Raw genomic sequence first — 17,923 nt, 5'->3', positions numbered from 1 at the left:
TCGGAACACAGCGGTAGCGCGGTGATACGGTAGGCAGCTCCTGGGAGTTAAGGGTTGTCACAGTAAGTATTAAATTGACATACAGTACAGGCCAAAAGTTTGGACACACCTTCTCATTCAATGCGTTTTCTTTATTTTCATGACTATTTACATTGTAGATTCTCACTGAAGGCATCAAAACTATGAATGAACACATGTGGAGTTATGTACTTAACAAGAAAAGGTGAAATAACTGAAAACATGTTTTATATTCTAGTTTCTTCAAAATAGCCACCCTTTGCTCTGATTACTGCTTTGCACACTCTTGGCATTCTCTCGATGAGCTTCAAGAGGTAGTCACCTGAAATGGTTTCCACTTCACAGGTGTGCCTAATCAGGGTTAATTAGTGGAATTTCTTGCTTTATCAATGGGGTTGGGACCATCAGTTGTGTTGTGCAGAAGTCAGGTTAATACACAGCCGACAGCCCTATTGGACAACTGTTAAAATTCATATTATGGCAAGAACCAATCAGCTAACTAAAGAAAAACGAGTGGCCATCATTATTTTAAGAAATGAAGGTCAGTCAGTCCGGAAAGTTGCAAAAACTTTAAATGTGTCCCCAAGTGGAGTCGCAAAAACCATCAAGCGCTACAATGAAACTGGCACACATGAGGACCGACCCAGGAAAGGAAGACCAAGAGTCACCTCTACTTCTGAGGATAAGTTCATCCGAGTCACCAGCCTCAGAAATCGCAAGTTAACAGCAGCTCAGATCAGAGACCAGATGAATGCCACACAGAGTTCTAGCAGCAGACCCATCTCTAGAACAACTGTTAAGAGGAGACTGCACGAATCAGGCCTTCATGGTCAAATAGCTGCTAGGAAACCACTGCTAAGGAGAGGCAACAAGCAGAAGAGATTTGTTTGGGCCAAGAAACACAAGGAATGGACATTAGACCAGTGGAAATCTGTGCTTTGGTCTGATGAGTCCAAATTTGAGATCTTTGGTTCCAACCGCCGTGTCTTTGTGAGACGCAGAAAAGGTGAACGGATGGATTCCACATGCCTGGTTCCCACTGTGAAGCATGGAGGAGGAGGTGTGATGGTGTGGGGGTGTTTTGCTGGTGACACTGTTGGGGATTTATTCAAAATTGAAGGCACACTGAACCAGCATGGCTACCACAGCATCCTGCAGCGACATGCCATCCCATCCGGTTTGCGTTTAGTTGGACCATCATTTATTTTTCAACAGGACAATGACCCCAAACACACCTCCAGGCTGTGTAAGGGCTATTTGACCAAGAAGGAGAGTGATGGAGTGCTGCGGCAGATGACCTGGCCTCCACAGTCACCGGACCTGAACCCAATCCAGATGGTTTGGGGTGAGCTGGACCGCAGAGTGAAGGCAAAGGGGCCAACAAGTGCTAAACACCTCTGGGAACTCCTTCAAGACTGTTGGAAAACCATTTCAGGTGACTACCTCTTGAAGCTTATGGAGAGAATGCCAAGAGTGTGCAAAGCAGTAATCAGAGCAAAGGGTGGCTATTTTGAAGAAACTAGAATATAAAACATGTTTTCAGTTATTTCACCTTTTCTTGTTAAGTACATAACTCCACATGTGTTCATTCATAGTTCTGATGCCTTCAGTGAGAATCTACAATGTAAATAGTCATGAAAATAAAGAAAACGCATTGAATGAGAAGGTGTGTCCAAACTTTTGGCCTGTACTGTATATCTATATTTACGAAACAACAGTTAGCTCACCTGCAGCAAACATATGTTACGACCGCGGCTCGGCAGCACGGAGGCTATTTCCTGAAACAACTTTATGCTGTACTGATTGGCGGCAAGCAGTCACATAACATTATGACCTACTCTTAAAGCAACTGGCTGCATTTTGCATCCGGGTTACACACGGCTAATTAGCTGGACGAACATTAAATTTACTCGGTCTAACATCAAGATTAACAACGTGTCCATGCGACGGAGACTAAGCTGACGGACTCTGAGCAAACAGTCTCACTGAAGCGTGAGCCCCGCGGAGTAACGCAAATGACGTCCCCAGGGAAACAAAAAGATACGCCACAAAAATCAACATGACAGGAACCTATTTACAGGTGAAACGGATTTTGGGGAAGTTCACAATAAAATAAAAAATATAAGGGCTTCATAGAAAGAAAATAAATAAGTAAATAAAAGGATATGTATATAAATGAATATCAAAATCATCTTGGTTACAACTGCGTCAACATATGTAACAGCGTCAAAATGTTTCACTGCGTCACTACATTACTGCGTCACTGCATTACTGCACCACTGTGTCAGTATGTGTCAGCATGTGTCACTGCATCAACGTGTCAACATGTGTCACAAACTGGTTCAGTGAATGTGACAATTAGGAAGTCCACATAAGAACAAGCAGAATTTACTAAAATTAACTGAAATAATCCTTGGAATGTGTAGGTCAGCAAAGTCAGTTATAAAAGCCATGCATGGGTGTGTCAGGTGTGCTGTGGAGGTGGTGAAGGTGCAAACCAAAAAGCAATGATGCCCGGTGGATGTCAGCTGAAGGAAGGGAGAGAGTGAGTGAACACATGAGGCAGCTTTTATAGCCTGGAGGCCCAGGTGAGCCGAAGCAAGGTAACGACCCTCCCATGTCAGCCAACTGCCTGATGAGGCTGACTGGAACATTCTCCAAGACAGTGGGAGGGGCGTCACAACATGTGTCAACATGTGTCACTGTGTCAACATGTGTCACTGCGTCACTGCATCAACATGTGTCACTGCTTCAAGATGTGTCAAAATGTGTCACTGCATCAACATGTGCCACTGCGTCACTGCTTCAACATGTGTCACTGCGTCAACATGTGTCAAAAAGTGTCACTGCGTCACTGCTTCAACATGTCACTGCGTCCTTGGTCACTGCTTCAACATGTGTCACTGCGTCACTGTGTCACCGTGCCACAGCATCACTGTGTCACTACACCACTGTGTAACCACGTCACTGATGTCACTGCGTCACTGCATCAACATGTGTCCCTGCGTCACTGCTTCACCATGTCACAGACTCACTGTGTCACCGCATCAACATGTGTCACTGTCACTGAGTCACTGCAATACTGCATCACGGCATTACTGCATCAACGCATCACTGCACCACTGTGTCAACATGTGTCACTGCGTCACTACATTACGGCATCACTACATTACTGCATCACTGCATCACTGCGCCACTGTGTCAACATATGTCACTGCGTCACCACATTACTGCGTCATATCATTACTGCATCAATGCATCACTTGCACCACTGCGTCAACATGTGTCACTGTGTCAACATGTGTCACTGCGTCACCACATTACTGCGTCACTGCGCCACCGCATTACTGCATCACTGCGTCAACATGTATCACTGCGTCAACATGTGTCACTGCATCACCACATTACTGCATCACTGTATTACTGCATTACTGCGTCACTGCGTCAATGCAGCACTGCACCGCTGTGTCAACATGTGTCACTGTGTCAACATGTGTCACTGCGTCACTGCATCAACATGTCACTGCGTCAAGATGTGTCACAATGTGTCACTGCGTCACTGCATCAACATGTGTCACTGCTCCAAGATGTGTCAAAATGTGTCAATGCTTCAACCTGTGTCACTGCGTCACTGCTTCAACATGTGTCACTGCATCAACATTTGCCACTGCGTCACTGCTTCAACCTGTGTCACTGTGTCGAGATGTGTCACTGCTTCAGTCTGTGTCACTGCGTCAAGGTGTGTCAACCTGTGTCAACCTGTGTCACTGCTTCAAGGTGTGTCAGCCTGTGTCACTGCTTCAAGATGTGTCAAGATGTGTCACTGCTTCAACGTGTCGCTGCGCCACTGCATCAACATGTGTCAAAAAGTGTCACTGCGTCACTGCTTCAACATGTCACTGCGTCCTTGGTCACTGCTTTAATATGTGTCACTGCGTCACTGTGTCACCGTGCCACAGCATCACTGCGTCACTACACCACTGTGTAACCGCGTCACTGATGTCACTGCGTCACTGCTTCACCATGTCACTGAGTCACTGTGTCACCGCATCAACATGTGTCACTGTGTCACTGAGTCACTGCAATACTGCATCACGGCATTACTGCATCAACACATCTCTGCACCACTGTGTCAACATGTGTCACTGTGTCATCACATTACGGTGTCACTACATCACTGCACCACTGTGTCTACATGTGTCACTGTGTCACCACATTACGGCGTCACTACATTACTGCATCACCAGATTACGGCGTCACTGCATCACTGTGCCACTGCGTCAACATGTGTCACTGCGTCACCACATTACGGCGTCACTACATTACTGCATCACTGCATCAACTCATCACTGCGCCACTGCGTCAACATATGTCACTGTGTCACTGCGCCACTGTGTCAACATATGTCACTGCGTCACCACATTACTGCATCACTGCGTCAATGCATCTCTGCACCACTGTGTCAACATGTGTCACTGTGTCACCACATTACGGCGTCACTACATCACTGCACCACTGTGTCTACATGTGTCACTGTGTCACCACATTACGGCGTCACTACATTACTGCATCACCAGATTACGGCGTCACTGCATCACTGCGCCACTGCGTCAACATGTGTCACTGCGTCACCACATTACGACGTCACTACATTACTGAATCACTGCATCAACTTATCACTGCGCCACTGCGTCAACATATGTCACTGTGTCACTGCGCCACTGTGTCAACATATGTCACTGCGTCACCACATTACTGCATCACTGCGTCAATGCATCACTGCACCACTGCATCAACATGTGTCACTGCGTCAACATGTGTCACTGCGTCACCACATTACTGCGTCACTGCATCAACGCAGCACTGAGCTGCTGTGTCAACATGTGTTACTGTGTCAACATGTGTCACTGACTTTACTGTGTAACCTTGTGTTTGAGGATCAGGTCGTAATGATGATAAAAATTCATGCAGCTCGTCAGCGACAGAAACATTACCAAATCAGGGAAGCTAACCGTTTGCTTCAAAGCACGTACCTCAGAGATGTGTCCTTATTAATGTCTGTCCTTTGGAGGACAAATATGATACATGATGCAGGTGGAGCTTTAGCTGTGGTGGGTGGAGGCTCCACATCAAACGTCTGACGTCATCTGGTCAGGTTAAAGACAAAACAGTCACAACCCATTTCTACTGAACGCTGGCATCAGCGTGGATTACAAGCCCGCTGTGGTCAGAGTAAAGGCAGTGTCCTCTGTGTGTAGAGAAAATGACAGTGTCCTCTGTGTGTAGAGACAAAGACAGTGTCCTCTGACTGTAGAGACAAAGACAGTGTCCTCTGTGAGTGTGGACACACAAAGACAGTGTCCTCTGAGAGTGTAGACACAAAGACAGTGTCCTCTGTGAGTGTGGACACACAAAGACAGTGTCCTCTGTGAGTGTAGAGACAAAGACGGTGTCCTCTGTGAGTGTGTAGAGACAAAGACAGTGTCCTCTGTGAGTGTAGAGACAAAGACGGTGTCCTCTGTGAGTGTGTAGAGACAAAGACAGTGTCCTCTGTGAGTGTAGAGACGAAGACAGTGTTCTCTGTGAGTGTAGAGACAAAGACAGTGTCCTCTGTGAGTGTAGAGACAAAAACGGTGTCCTCTGTGAGTGTGGACACAAAAACAGTGTGTGTGTGTGTGTGTGTGTGTGTGTGTGTGTGAAATGTTGCTGGACTACAACATAACTTCCGGAGCTGGACCGTCCCTGCAGGGCGGGACGAGAGGAGGTGGATGAACTTCCACCCAGGAGACACTGGTCACTTCCTGTTTTCCTAAACCGACCCACGTGCGTTCACTCGTCCGAGCTGAACGCAGCTCAGTGTCTTTTCTTTGTTTCCTGCAGGTCACCACAATGCAGCTTCCCACACGGTTGCTTGGGACATGTCTGTGGTTGCTATGCATTACTCACGTATGGACAACGACCTTTAAGCTGGCTCTGATTGGGCCGTGGTCATGTGACCCCATGTTCTCCCGGGCGATGCCATCAGCGGCGGCTAACCTGGCGTTGTTACGGTTACGGAGCGACAGTGGTCTTAGCAGAGGTTACTGGTATGACGTCAAATTGCTGGAGGAAGACTGCTCCGCTTCTAAAGGTTTGTTAACCAATCAGCTGATGAGACCTAAGTGATGACATCATAAAGATAATGATGATAATAATAATAATGATTGTAAATAAATAATAATAACACATTATAATAAAACAATTAGTTCCACTGACTCTTGTTCACGTCTCGTTTCTTCTCTGGTTTTATTTCAGCGCTCATAGAACTCGGGGACATGGAGGGTTATGGCCACGCCTACATTGGGCCCTTTAACCCCGCCCTGTGTCATGCTGCCTCCTTATTGGCTCAGCACTGGGAGGCAGGGCTTGCCTCTCCAGGCTGTCTGGATGCTGACTGGCCAAACCTGCCGCCCATCACTCAGCCCAGCAGAGTCTTGTTCACCGTGCTCAGGTTCTTCCGCTGGGCACACGTCGCTGTCATCTCAGGTGAGTGATGTCACAGCTAGGGCGTGGCCTGTCATTAGGGGCGTGGCCTCTTCCTCAGAGTCTCATGTAAAAGAATGGATGAAACTTTATCTTAATCTCAGATAAACTTTTCCTGTTTTACTGGACTGAAGATGTTTTCAGTTTCAGTTTTTCAGAAAGCAGAAATGTTTTTTGTTTTTTTTAATTAATGACTCATTTATGTTTATCTATGTTGATTTATTTAGAAGGGGACAGAGCACGTTAATGAACATGACGACTTAATTCATGTAAATGTGCCAGATTTAGCCTGGCAGGTCCCGGCAGGTTGACAGTGTTTGAGATTTAAAGACAGCACACCTATCGATGTGTGTCCTTTTTAATAACGCATTGATTTGTAATCGTTGTGACTTAAGCTCATTATTCTCCAGCTCATCAGCATCTTTTTTTTTTTATCTTGTTGCAGAAAATAAAACTGTGTTTTAAAACTTTTTGACTGATTGACAACAGTTTAAAACTTCAATAAAAAAACAGACACGATGATTTGTAAATTCTCATTTACCCACATTCACCTGAACACAGCCCAGAGACGTTTCATATTCAAACTGATAAACTTTACTGTTCTGTGTTAATGAACACAGCCCAGAGATGTTTCATATTCAAACTGATAAACTTTATTGTTCTGTGTTAACGAACACAGCCCAGAGACGTTTCATATTCAAACTGATAAACTTTATTGTTCTGTGTTAACGAACACAGCCCAGAGACGTTTCATATTCAAACTGATAAACTTTATTGTTCTCTGTTAACGAACACAGCCCAGAGACGTTTCATATTCAAACTGATAAACTTTATTGTTCTCTGTTAACGAATACAGCCCAGAGACGTTTCATATTCAAACTGATAAACTTTATTGTTCTCTGTTAACGAATACAGCCCAGAGACGTTTCATATTCAAACTGATAAACTTTACTGTTTTGTGTTAACGAACACAGCCCAGAGACGTTTCATATTCAAACTGATAAACTTTACTGTTCTGTGTTAACGAACACAGCCCAGAGACATTTCATATTCAAACTGATAAACTTTATTGTTCTCTGTTAACGAACACAGCCCAGAGACGTTTCATATTCAAACTGATAAACTTTATTGTTGTGCGTTAACGAACACAGCCCAGAGACGTTTCATATTCAAACTGATAAACTTTATTGTTGTGCGTTAACGAACACAGCCTAGAGACGTTTCATATTCAAACTGATAAACTTTATTGTTCTGAGTTAACGAACACAGCCCAGAGATGTTTCATATTCAAACTGATAAACTTGTGTTCTAAGTCTGCAGCAGGTTTTAATAAAGTTGGGACAGGAGCATGATCCTGTCACTGTGTGACATCATCACCCCAGTCAGTGTTTGGGAACTGATGAAATGAACTGCTGAAGTTTATTCAACTTCAGTGTCTTAACAGTCCCATGACGCTTCATCATGTCCCACACATGTTCAGAGGGAGACAGGTGTGGACAGCAGGCAGGTCAGTCTGGTACCTGCACTCTGTCACTACGAAGCCAGGCTGTTGGAACATGTCACAATGTGTCTCAGTGTCTTGCTGCGTTCATTAACACAGAACAATAAAGTTTATCAGTTTGAATATTCTCTGGGCTGCGTAAAGTTGACAGTAGATTTACAGATTATTTCATCCACTCATCGTTCAGACACATGAATCACATGATCACAGTGAAGTCAAACTAACAAAAAAGTTTTCATAGATTTATAAAAACTGTCATCACTTTAATGTTTCACAAACTTCCTGTTTGGTCATCAGCTCCGTCGGACCTATGGGAGAGCACTGGACAGGAAGTGGCTTCAGCGCTCAGAGCTCTGGGCCTGCCGGTCGGTCCGGTGGTTACCATGGAAACGAAGAACAAAGGTGGACCACGGGAGGCACTCAACGTGATCAGAGAGGCCGACAAGGTCAAAGGTCAGATCTGAATCTGATGGGTTGTGTCATAGAGTTTCAACGACATGTCAAAAAAAAAACGCTGTGACATCATCAGGAGGTTGAAATGTTTCTGACTACAGAACAAGATCAGAATTGATGACACTCTTATCATTTACGTCTGACATGTTAAAAACTGATAAACTCTGAGTTTCCTTTAAACCTTCCAGTGGTGATAATGTGCATGAGCTCCGTCCTGATTGGTGGAGAGGATCAGAGAGAGCTCCTATTGGCTGCTCTGGACCTGGGGATGGTTTCCGATGGCTACGTGTTTATTCCATACGACGCCCTGCTGTATGCCATGCCTTATCAGGTAACCAATCAATTTAATACCTGATATATTGATCAACAACTTTAACAGAAAACTTTAATCACTGAAAATAAATTAAAACAACTTTTGTTCCATATTTTACATTTATAGACATTTTCCAAACAACTGGATTTACAAATATTATTATTATTAATTTTATTGTTGTTGTTTTTACATCACTGAAGCCGTTTGATTTGATCATTAAGTTTTCTGAATTAAACGTTTCAAAATAATTGTTAATCCTCAAAAGGTTCAGACCTTAAACAGGAAGTCCTTTTTCAGAATAACGTTCATTTGAAGATGTTTTTTTTTGTTTGTTTGTTTGTTTTAAATTTCCTGGTTCTCTCCTCTTACCAATCAGGAAACAGTATTCCCTCAGCTGACCAACAGCACGAAGCTTCGTCACGCCTACAGCGCTGTTCTGACCATTACCATGGCGTCCGATCAGAATTTCTACGAAGCTTTTCGCCAGGCTCAACTCAACCGAGAGATCCGCTCTGCTGTGGCTGCTACTGAGGTAAATAACAACAAATAAATAACAAACACAGAGCACATACATAGCAGATAAATAAATTAATGATCAATAACACACTTCTTGTCCTTAATCAATGAAAACTGGACACGTGGGATTCATGGTGCCCTGACCTCTGTCTGCAGGTGTCTCCTGTCTTTGGGACCATCTTCAACATGGTGTACTTTGTTGCTAAGGCGGTGGAGGAGCGTCGTCAGGCAGGGGGCGGGCACTGGGTGACAGGCGAACAGCTCGTCCAATCAAATGGAGGCTTTGATTTCCAGGGTTTCAATCAGGTCAGAAACATTTTGACACTTGACAAATATAATCTCACTCAATATAATCGCTTAATTTATAATGAATGTGAGGAGGGTAACACAACCCTCTGTGTTTTACTCTGACGTTCAGATTGTTGCAGAGCTACGAGCTCGCACTTTAGAAAAGGTCATGCGAAACCACATGGAGCGCCGACGGGATTTCTGTTCATTAAAACATGATGTCACATCAGTGATTGATGTGTCGAGAGTGGCAGACACAAAGATTTTAATCTCTTCGAGTGTTTGTATTTATTTCAGGTTCTTTTAGGGATCTTAAACTTGAAGTTAAAAATATTAATATAATAAGAATATGCCCCTTTCATGAGCTGTATTTATTCACACACACTGTGTCTTTGGCTGTATCATGACAATGTTTTGCTTTATCTGTGAGATGGAGACAACTGTTCCTGCTTTACTCTAACTGTTTTGAGATGATTGTGTTAAAGTCTGTTTCACCATTCAGGTCTACATTCACTCTTTCACAGCCTGATGCTCCTCAGGATTAAACAGTGAACAGTGTAGTGCTAATGTTAAAATATTAAATCCTTTGTAGTTTGAATTCTGTGTGGAGGAAATTTATAAAACAATTTTCTCTGACCTTTTACATGAATACTTTGGTCTTCATTTTGAATATCTTTATTTATTTATCATTATTATTGTTTTTGCATCCAGCGTGTGTGTCCAGTAAGGGTGCTGCTGAGGGTCATAACACCAGCTTTAATAAAAACTATTGATAGTATGTATTAGTCTTTAATTAAATTCATGTGATGTGGACTCTTTTCGTACACGACAACAGAGAGGTAATGACAGGAAGTCTCAGCGTGGTGGCGAGAGTTCATACAGAGTGATTAACACAAGGTAACGTCCGTCACTACTGAAGAACAGCGACTCATTTGGACATTTGGTCTGGTTATGAAATAGATGTGAAAACAGGAGTTTGTGTTGATGATTGAAGGTACGAACTCTCCCAGAGACACAGAGACAACACAACAGCAAACAAACAGTTTATCAGTGAAGTGATAAACAGACCGACAGTGACAGCTGACTCGATGAGCGGCTTCTCTGTCGGGTGAATGTACATCAGTGCTCTGCGTTACATTCAGATGTGTGGACCAAGCACATTCCCGGGTACAATCCTTCGTTCACATGTTCTTTTTAATGACAGCTGAATTTACAGATGAACACATTGTCAGCTCCTGATTTCTCTCCTTTTTTATCTCAGGTGTTATACGGAGGTAAAGAGGGGCGTGGCCTAGAGGCCAGGTATGTGGTGTTGGACAGCGATGGCGACCGACTTGTACCAACGCACTCACTTGCTCCAACACACACCGATGGGACAGTTGGAGGTCTGAGGCCGATGGGTCGCTCCTTCTTCTTCCCCGGAGGAAAACCCCCCACTGCCAGCTTCTGTTGGTTCAGTCCAGAGGAGGCCTGCAGGGGAGGTGTGTTCACTGACCTATGGGGAGGGTAGGAAATTTGTGTAGCATATAATGAATTCTATCAGCTGTATCTGTCCATGGTGTCTGAAGGTCTGAGCTCTGTTGAGCGCCACCCTACTGTCCACCATGATGAGTGTAGGTTAGTGTCACTGATCAGCAGGAAGTGACACGTCTTTTATTACTTTATTTTTTTTTCAGGTTTGGACACGGTGACGATGTTCTTTGTCTTCCTGTTGCTCTGCGCTGTGATTGGAGCTTTCATCTACCTGATCAGGTGAACACATACACACACACACACACAGTCCATTCTGTTTCTTGTTCTATACATTGGGGGTGGGGCTGCAGGCTAACCAAGGTATTCTAGACATCCCTCTGACCAGCTCCGTCCTCCTGGAGGATCCCGAGCGTCCCCAGACCAGGGGCCGGGGCCTCCTACCAGCTGGATCAGGAGGATCCTGATCAGATATTGAACCCCCTCAACATGAAGGAGCAGCGGCTCTACTCCGAGCTCCCTCCAGATGTCTGACTCCTCCCCGTATCTCTAAGGCTGAGACACTCTACAGAGGAAACTCATCTCAGACGCTTGTATCTGTGATCTCATTCTTTCAGTCACAATCCAGAGCTCATGACCATAGGTGAGGGTTGGGATGGAGATGGACTGGACCATGACGTATTAGTGTGAGCTATCCGCTGCTTTCCAGAATCAAACTATGGCCTCAGATTTGAAGGAGCTGACTCTCATCCTGACAGCTTCACACTCAGCTGCAAGAGAACCATATCATCTACAAAGAGCAGATGATGTCCCCTGATGTCTGAGGTCCCCAAACTGGACCCCTTCCGGCCAGCAGCTGCCGAACAATGGGGGTTTTAAACATGGCCCACTTGGATTAATCTCTCCAACCTCCCCCAGGATGGAGATCAGGCAGGCTTTACCCCCCGATCACCGCCTTTCAAGTTTCTCCATCATTGCCTATGCGAGCGTCAGAGTCCCAGTCTCCAGTCGGTATCCTTTCCAGGGCACCACCCAGAGACTCGATCAAGGCTGAGTACTCTGGGCTACTGTTTGGTCCATAAGCACAATCCAGAGTCAGAGACCTCATCAGCAACTTGCAGTTGCATGGAGAGACCCTCTTGTTTCCCGTGGAGAACTCAAACACAGTGCAGCTCAGGTGGGGGCTCATGAGTATCCCACCAACTGCCCAGCACCTCTCACTCTCGGTGATCAACTTGATTGAATGTTTGATTGTTTGATTGAGATTGATTGATTGAGGCTAGCCCCTCTTCTGGAGCTTAGTTCCACAACCAGTGCTATGTGTGGAGGTGAGCCCAACTTCATCTAGATGGTACTGCTCCACCTCCTGCACCACCTCGGATTCCTTCACAGACCAGAGACGTTCAACATCCCTAGGTTGGGGCGGCTGTGGCTCAGGACAGGTTGTCCACTAATCAGAAGATCAGCATTTTGATCCCCGGCTCCTTTGGTCTGCACGTCTAAGTATCAGTGGGGAAGATACTGAACCCCGGATTTCTCCTGATGGCCATCGGTGTGTGAGTGCGTGTAAATGGTTATTGAGTAGCAGGTGGCATCATTATGGTAACCTTAGCCACCAGTGTGTGAATGGGTGAACATGACATGTAGTGTAAAAGCGCCTTGAGTCAGAAGACTAGAAAGGTGCTATACTAGTGCAGTCCATTTCCTACCTTTGCCTACCACCCTGCTTACACTGCACCTGACCACAGTGCCTGTTCCTGCGAGTGGTGGGCCCACAGGACAGTGGCCTCATGTCGTTCTTTCAGACTGTGCCCAGTCGAACCCCATCAGTTAGGGCCCGGCCACCAGACAGTCACTGGTGGGTTCCTCTCCCAAATTACGTTCCAGAAGGGGGTTTGAGTTGCCATTTTCCAGGTGATCCTTCCAGGAGATACTGCCCCAGGCATCTCAGCTCCAAGAATTACAGAGACACACAACACCCCCATCACCATCACATTAAGATGGTGATTCTTGGAGGAGTTTATCTAATAGCACTAAGACTACCTGCTACCACTGCTAATTTCACAATGCCACTGCTACTACTACTACTAATAATAATCTGTGTGCACAGGAAGTACAAGAGAACAGCGAACATGACCAAACTCATTTTGACTCTGGATGACATCGTCTTCATTGACACTCAAGTCAGCAGGAAGGTTAGAAACTGTTTACTTCACTAAAGTTCTCTCTAAAAGTACAGTACAGGATGAAGTGTTCAAGGATGAACTGCTGCTGATGTTTTTCTTTGGTTGTTGTTGTTTTTGTAGAAACTGAATGATGAGTCGATCATGAGGAGTCTTCTGGAAATCAAAACTCCGTTCCGCTCGATTGCTCGAAGTTACATCCTGACGACACCTGAGAGCTCCAACATTGGAATACTGGAGGTACACCTTTACCTGTCTGCTTAACTGCACCTGCACCTGTGCCTGCACCTGTCTGTCTGTCTGTCTGACTTCCTGCCTGTGCTCTGATTGGTTGTTCTATTACCAGGGAGACTGGGTTTGGCTAAAGAAGATTCCTGTTGAAAAGACAATAACAGCTGTCAATCAAAACACCCAGAGTTTGTTCAGTCAGGTATGATGAACAGTAGGAACAGCTGATAAACATGTTTTGTAGTACATGTTTGTACATGTTTGTATTCTTACACATTATTTTGTTACAGTGTATTTGTGTTAAGTTGAGGGAGATAAGACATTTTATCAGTGCTGAATTATCTTCTGTCAGGATGTAGATCAATATGTTGACATTAAACTGATAAAATTGTTACACTATATTTTCTGTCCCTCCTGTGTCCCTCCCTGTTCCCTCCTATGTCCCTCCTATGTCCCTCCTGTGTCTCTCCTCTGTCCAGCTGAGGGACATGCGACATGAGAACATGAACCTGTACGTGGGTTTGTTTCTGGACTCAGGGATCTTTGCTCTGGTGGTTGAACACTGTCCTCGAGGAAGTCTGGCTGACCTGCTGGCCGACAGTGACATGAGGCTGGACTGGATGTTCAAGTCGTCCTTGCTCATGGACCTCATCAAGGTGCTGCTGAGAAACTACCACAACAAATACTTGTAAAACTTCCCCTAACAATAGTCATGATGATAGTAATGAGATGTCCTGCTGAAACCTGCCGGTATGTGTTGGTGTTTCTGAGCGTCCTGTGTGGTGTTTCTGGGTGTCGAGGCTTTGTGTGGTCTGACTCTGATTTCTCTGCTGATCGTTTAATCCTCCGATCACACAGGAACTTCCTGTCTCACTGTGTGAAGTCTGAAGGTGACTGAGATTCAGTCTGCGGGGCTCTTTGAGAATATCAATCAATCAATCAATCAATTGTATTTATAAAGCCCAATATCACAAATCACAATTTGCCTCACAGGGCTTTACAGCATACGACATCCCTCTGTCCTTATGACCCTCACAGCTGATCAGGAAAAACTCCCCAAAAAACCCTTTAACGGGAAAAAAAACGGTAGAAACCTCAGGAAGAGCAACTGAGGAGGGATCCCTCTTCCAGGAAGGACAGACGTGCAATAGATGTCGTACAGAACAGATCAGCATAATAAATTAACAGTAATCTGTATGACACAATGAGACAGAGAGAGAGAGAGAGAGAGAGAGAGAGATGCAGGACAGACGGTAATGACAGTAGCTTACAACAACATTAATGAAAATAATGATATAATAATATTATAATTATAATTCTGGTTATTGTGGTAATATGTCGAAAGTATATATAAATGTCTGGCAGTATACATATGTGACAATAATCATATGTGTATATTAACAGTAGAACTATGACTAATGATAACAGCAGCAGCAGGAGGCACCTGGCAAGACCACGGCAGCAGCACAACCACACACATCACACTGTCCAGGCACCGCTGTGATATGAGTTAATCTGAGAGACAGTGGAGCACAAAGGCTCCGGAGAAGAAGCCGAGTTAGTGACAGGCAGTACGGCCAAGTTAGCGAGATGTATTAACAGGACATATGAGAGAGAGAGAGAGAGAGAGAGAGAGAGAAGGAGCCTGGTGTATTATAGGGGGGTCCTCCGGCAGACTAGGCCTAAGTCAGCCTAACTAGGGGCTGGTACAGGGCAAGCCTGAGCCAGCCCTAACTATAAGCTTTATCAAAGAGGAAAGTCTTAAGTCTAGTCTTAAATGTGGAGACGGTGTCTGCCTCCCGGACCGTAACAGGAAGATGATTCCACAGGAGAGGAGCCTGATAGCTGAAGGCTCTGGCTCCTGATCTACTTTTGGAGACTTTAGGGACCACGAGTAACCCTGCATTCTTGGAGCGCAGTGTTCTGGTGGGATAATATGGCACTATGAGCTCTCTAAGATATGACGGAGCTTGACCATTTAGAGCTTTATAAGTTAACAGTAGGATTTTAAATTCAATTCTGGATTTTACAGGGAGCCAGTGCAGAGAAGCTAAAACAGGAGAAATATGATCTCGTTTCTTAGTTCCTGTTAGTACACGTGCTGCTGCATTCTGAATTAGCTGGAGAGTTTTTAAGGACTTACTAGAGCTACCTGATAATAGAGAATTACAGTAATCCAGCCTTGAGGTAACAAAAGCGTGGACCAATTTTTCTGCATCTTTTCGGGTCAGGATAGGCCTAATTTTCGCAAGATTACATAGATGAAAAAATGCAGTCCGTGAGGTTTGTTTTAAATGAGAATTAAAAGACAAATCTTGATCAAATATTACTCTGAGGTTTCTTACGGTAGTGCTAGAGGCCAGAGCAATGCCATCTAGAGAAACTATGTCATCAGATAAAGAGTCTCTGAGTTGTTTGGGGCCAAGAACAATAACTTCAGTTTTGTCTGAATTTAACATCAGGAAATTGGTGCTCATCCAAGTTTTTATGTCTTTAAGGCAGTTATGGAGTTTAGTTAATTGATTACTTTCTTCTGGCTTCATCGATAAATACAGCTGTGTATCATCCGCATAACAATGGAAATTTACAGTGATTTCTAATGATGTTACCGAAAGGAAGCATATATAGAGTAAATAGGATTGGTCCGAGCACGGAACCTTGTGGAACTCCAAAACAAACTTTAGTACGTAAGGATGATTCATTATGAACGTGAACAAACTGACAACAATCAGATAAATAAGATTTAAACCAGCTTAGTGCAGAACCTTTTAGGCCAATTAAGTGATTCAGTCTCTGTAGCAGAATTTGATGGTCAATAGTGTCAAACGCCGCACTAAGATCTAATAAAACAAATACAGAGATGAGTCCTTTGTCTGAAGCAATCAGAAGGTCATTTGTAATTTTAACTAGAGCTGTCTCAGTGCTATGATGCACTCTAAATCCTGACTGAAATTCCTCAAATAAATTATTATCCTGGAGAAAATCACACAGCTGGTCTGCGACTACTTTCTCAAGGATCTTTGACATAAAGGGAAGATTAGATATTGGTCTATAGTTGGCTAACACCTCTGGATCCAGGGTGGGCTTTTTTAGTAGAGGTTTAATTACAGCTACCTTAAAAGACTGTGGTACATAGCCTGTTAATAAGGATATATTGATCATATCTAATATATGAGTGTTAACTAAAGGTAAGACCTCCTTAAGTAGCCTAGTTGGGATGGGGTCTAAGAGACACGTTGATGATTTAGATGAAGAAATCACTGCGGTCAATTCTTGAAGAGAAATTGGGGAGAAGCAATCTAAATATATATTAGATCTTACAGCTGTGTTTAAGGTTAGATAGGTACTATCTGAGGACAGGAGGTCCTGAATTTTGCCTCTAATAGTTAGAATTTTGTCATTAAAAAGCTCATAAAATCATTACTGCTAAGGGCTAAAGGAATACAAGGCTCAATAGAGCTTTGACTCTCAGTCAGCCTGGCTACAGTGCTGAAAAGAAACCTGGGGTTGTTCTTATTGTCTTCTATTAAAGCTTAGTAATAGTTTGCTCTGGCATTGCGGAGGCCCCTCTTTATACAGCTGAAGTTTTGTAAAACCATCTGAATAAGGTATTTATCATCCGGCCTTTAAACAGAAACCAAAACAAAGCTCTGTGTTTGTATGATGCTTAATTTCTGTGACACTTTTTACTCTCTGATTCAAATCTTTATTGAATGATAACAAACACAGTTTTCTCTTTCAGGGGATGAAGTATCTTCATCTACGAGGTTTGAGTCATGGTCGACTAAAGTCCACAAACTGTTTAGTTGACGGGCGCTTTGTCCTAAAAATCACAGACTACGGACTTCCCATGATCCTTCACTCTCAGAACCTCAGCCTCCCAGAGGACCCACAAGGTATTTTTTTAAATTTATTTAACTTTCATTTCACCAGAAAAACCTTCACATTCAAATCTTCTTTTCAAGAGTGTCCTGACTGAGACAGGCAAGCAGTAGGAGTTACAACACAGAACAAAAGTTAAAAATCAACATGCAGCTGTAAAACAAAAAGAGATCAGTTCAAAGAAAAACTAAAACTTATGTTAATATCTGTTCTAAATGAACCATAGGAGCAATGACCAACACAACCAGATAAAATACACCCTAACATCAGCATATAGGCGACCACATGCAGAGCTTTGAAATGTCCCAGAGGAACCAGTGAGTTCAACTTAAAGTCCTGCAGCAGAGTCCATGTGCAGACAGAAATTTGCCAGACCATGTTCAGAGCAGAGACATTTAATCTACACTCATAAATCTATCTTATTTGCTAATGACACCAATCTCTTTGCTACTGACAGTAATATTGATTCACTTATTGATAAGGCAAATTCTGGGCTCACTCAATTTGCTCAGTGGTTTCAGTTAAATAAATTATCACTTAATGTCAAAA

The 17,923-nt window shown here is 43.9% G+C and overlaps 1 protein-coding gene across 1 annotated transcript in view; it reads left to right on the top strand.

Moving 5' to 3' along the window:
- The window catches only part of LOC144462219 (retinal guanylyl cyclase 2-like), a 58,036-nt gene that overhangs the window by 19,839 nt on the left and 20,274 nt on the right, over positions 1-17,923 (top strand). Inside the window, exons 2-14 of the mRNA XM_078166028.1 lie at positions 5,899-6,148; positions 6,313-6,543; positions 8,339-8,494; positions 8,683-8,825; positions 9,184-9,339; positions 9,480-9,629; positions 10,873-11,092; positions 11,288-11,363; positions 13,192-13,276; positions 13,388-13,504; positions 13,611-13,694; positions 13,972-14,148; positions 17,235-17,388. Coding sequence (XP_078022154.1) covers positions 5,908-6,148; positions 6,313-6,543; positions 8,339-8,494; positions 8,683-8,825; positions 9,184-9,339; positions 9,480-9,629; positions 10,873-11,092; positions 11,288-11,363; positions 13,192-13,276; positions 13,388-13,504; positions 13,611-13,694; positions 13,972-14,148; positions 17,235-17,388 — 1,990 coding nt within the window. The 5' untranslated portion in view covers positions 5,899-5,907. The remainder of the gene's footprint in view (positions 1-5,898; positions 6,149-6,312; positions 6,544-8,338; positions 8,495-8,682; positions 8,826-9,183; positions 9,340-9,479; positions 9,630-10,872; positions 11,093-11,287; positions 11,364-13,191; positions 13,277-13,387; positions 13,505-13,610; positions 13,695-13,971; positions 14,149-17,234; positions 17,389-17,923) is intronic.

This window comes from Epinephelus lanceolatus, unplaced genomic scaffold, assembly GCF_041903045.1.
Source record: "Epinephelus lanceolatus isolate andai-2023 unplaced genomic scaffold, ASM4190304v1 scaffold28, whole genome shotgun sequence".
Taxonomy (NCBI): domain Eukaryota; kingdom Metazoa; phylum Chordata; class Actinopteri; order Perciformes; family Serranidae; genus Epinephelus; species Epinephelus lanceolatus.
The sequence above is the reverse complement of the archived record's forward strand: the minus strand, read 5'-3'. Positions and strand labels throughout refer to the sequence as shown.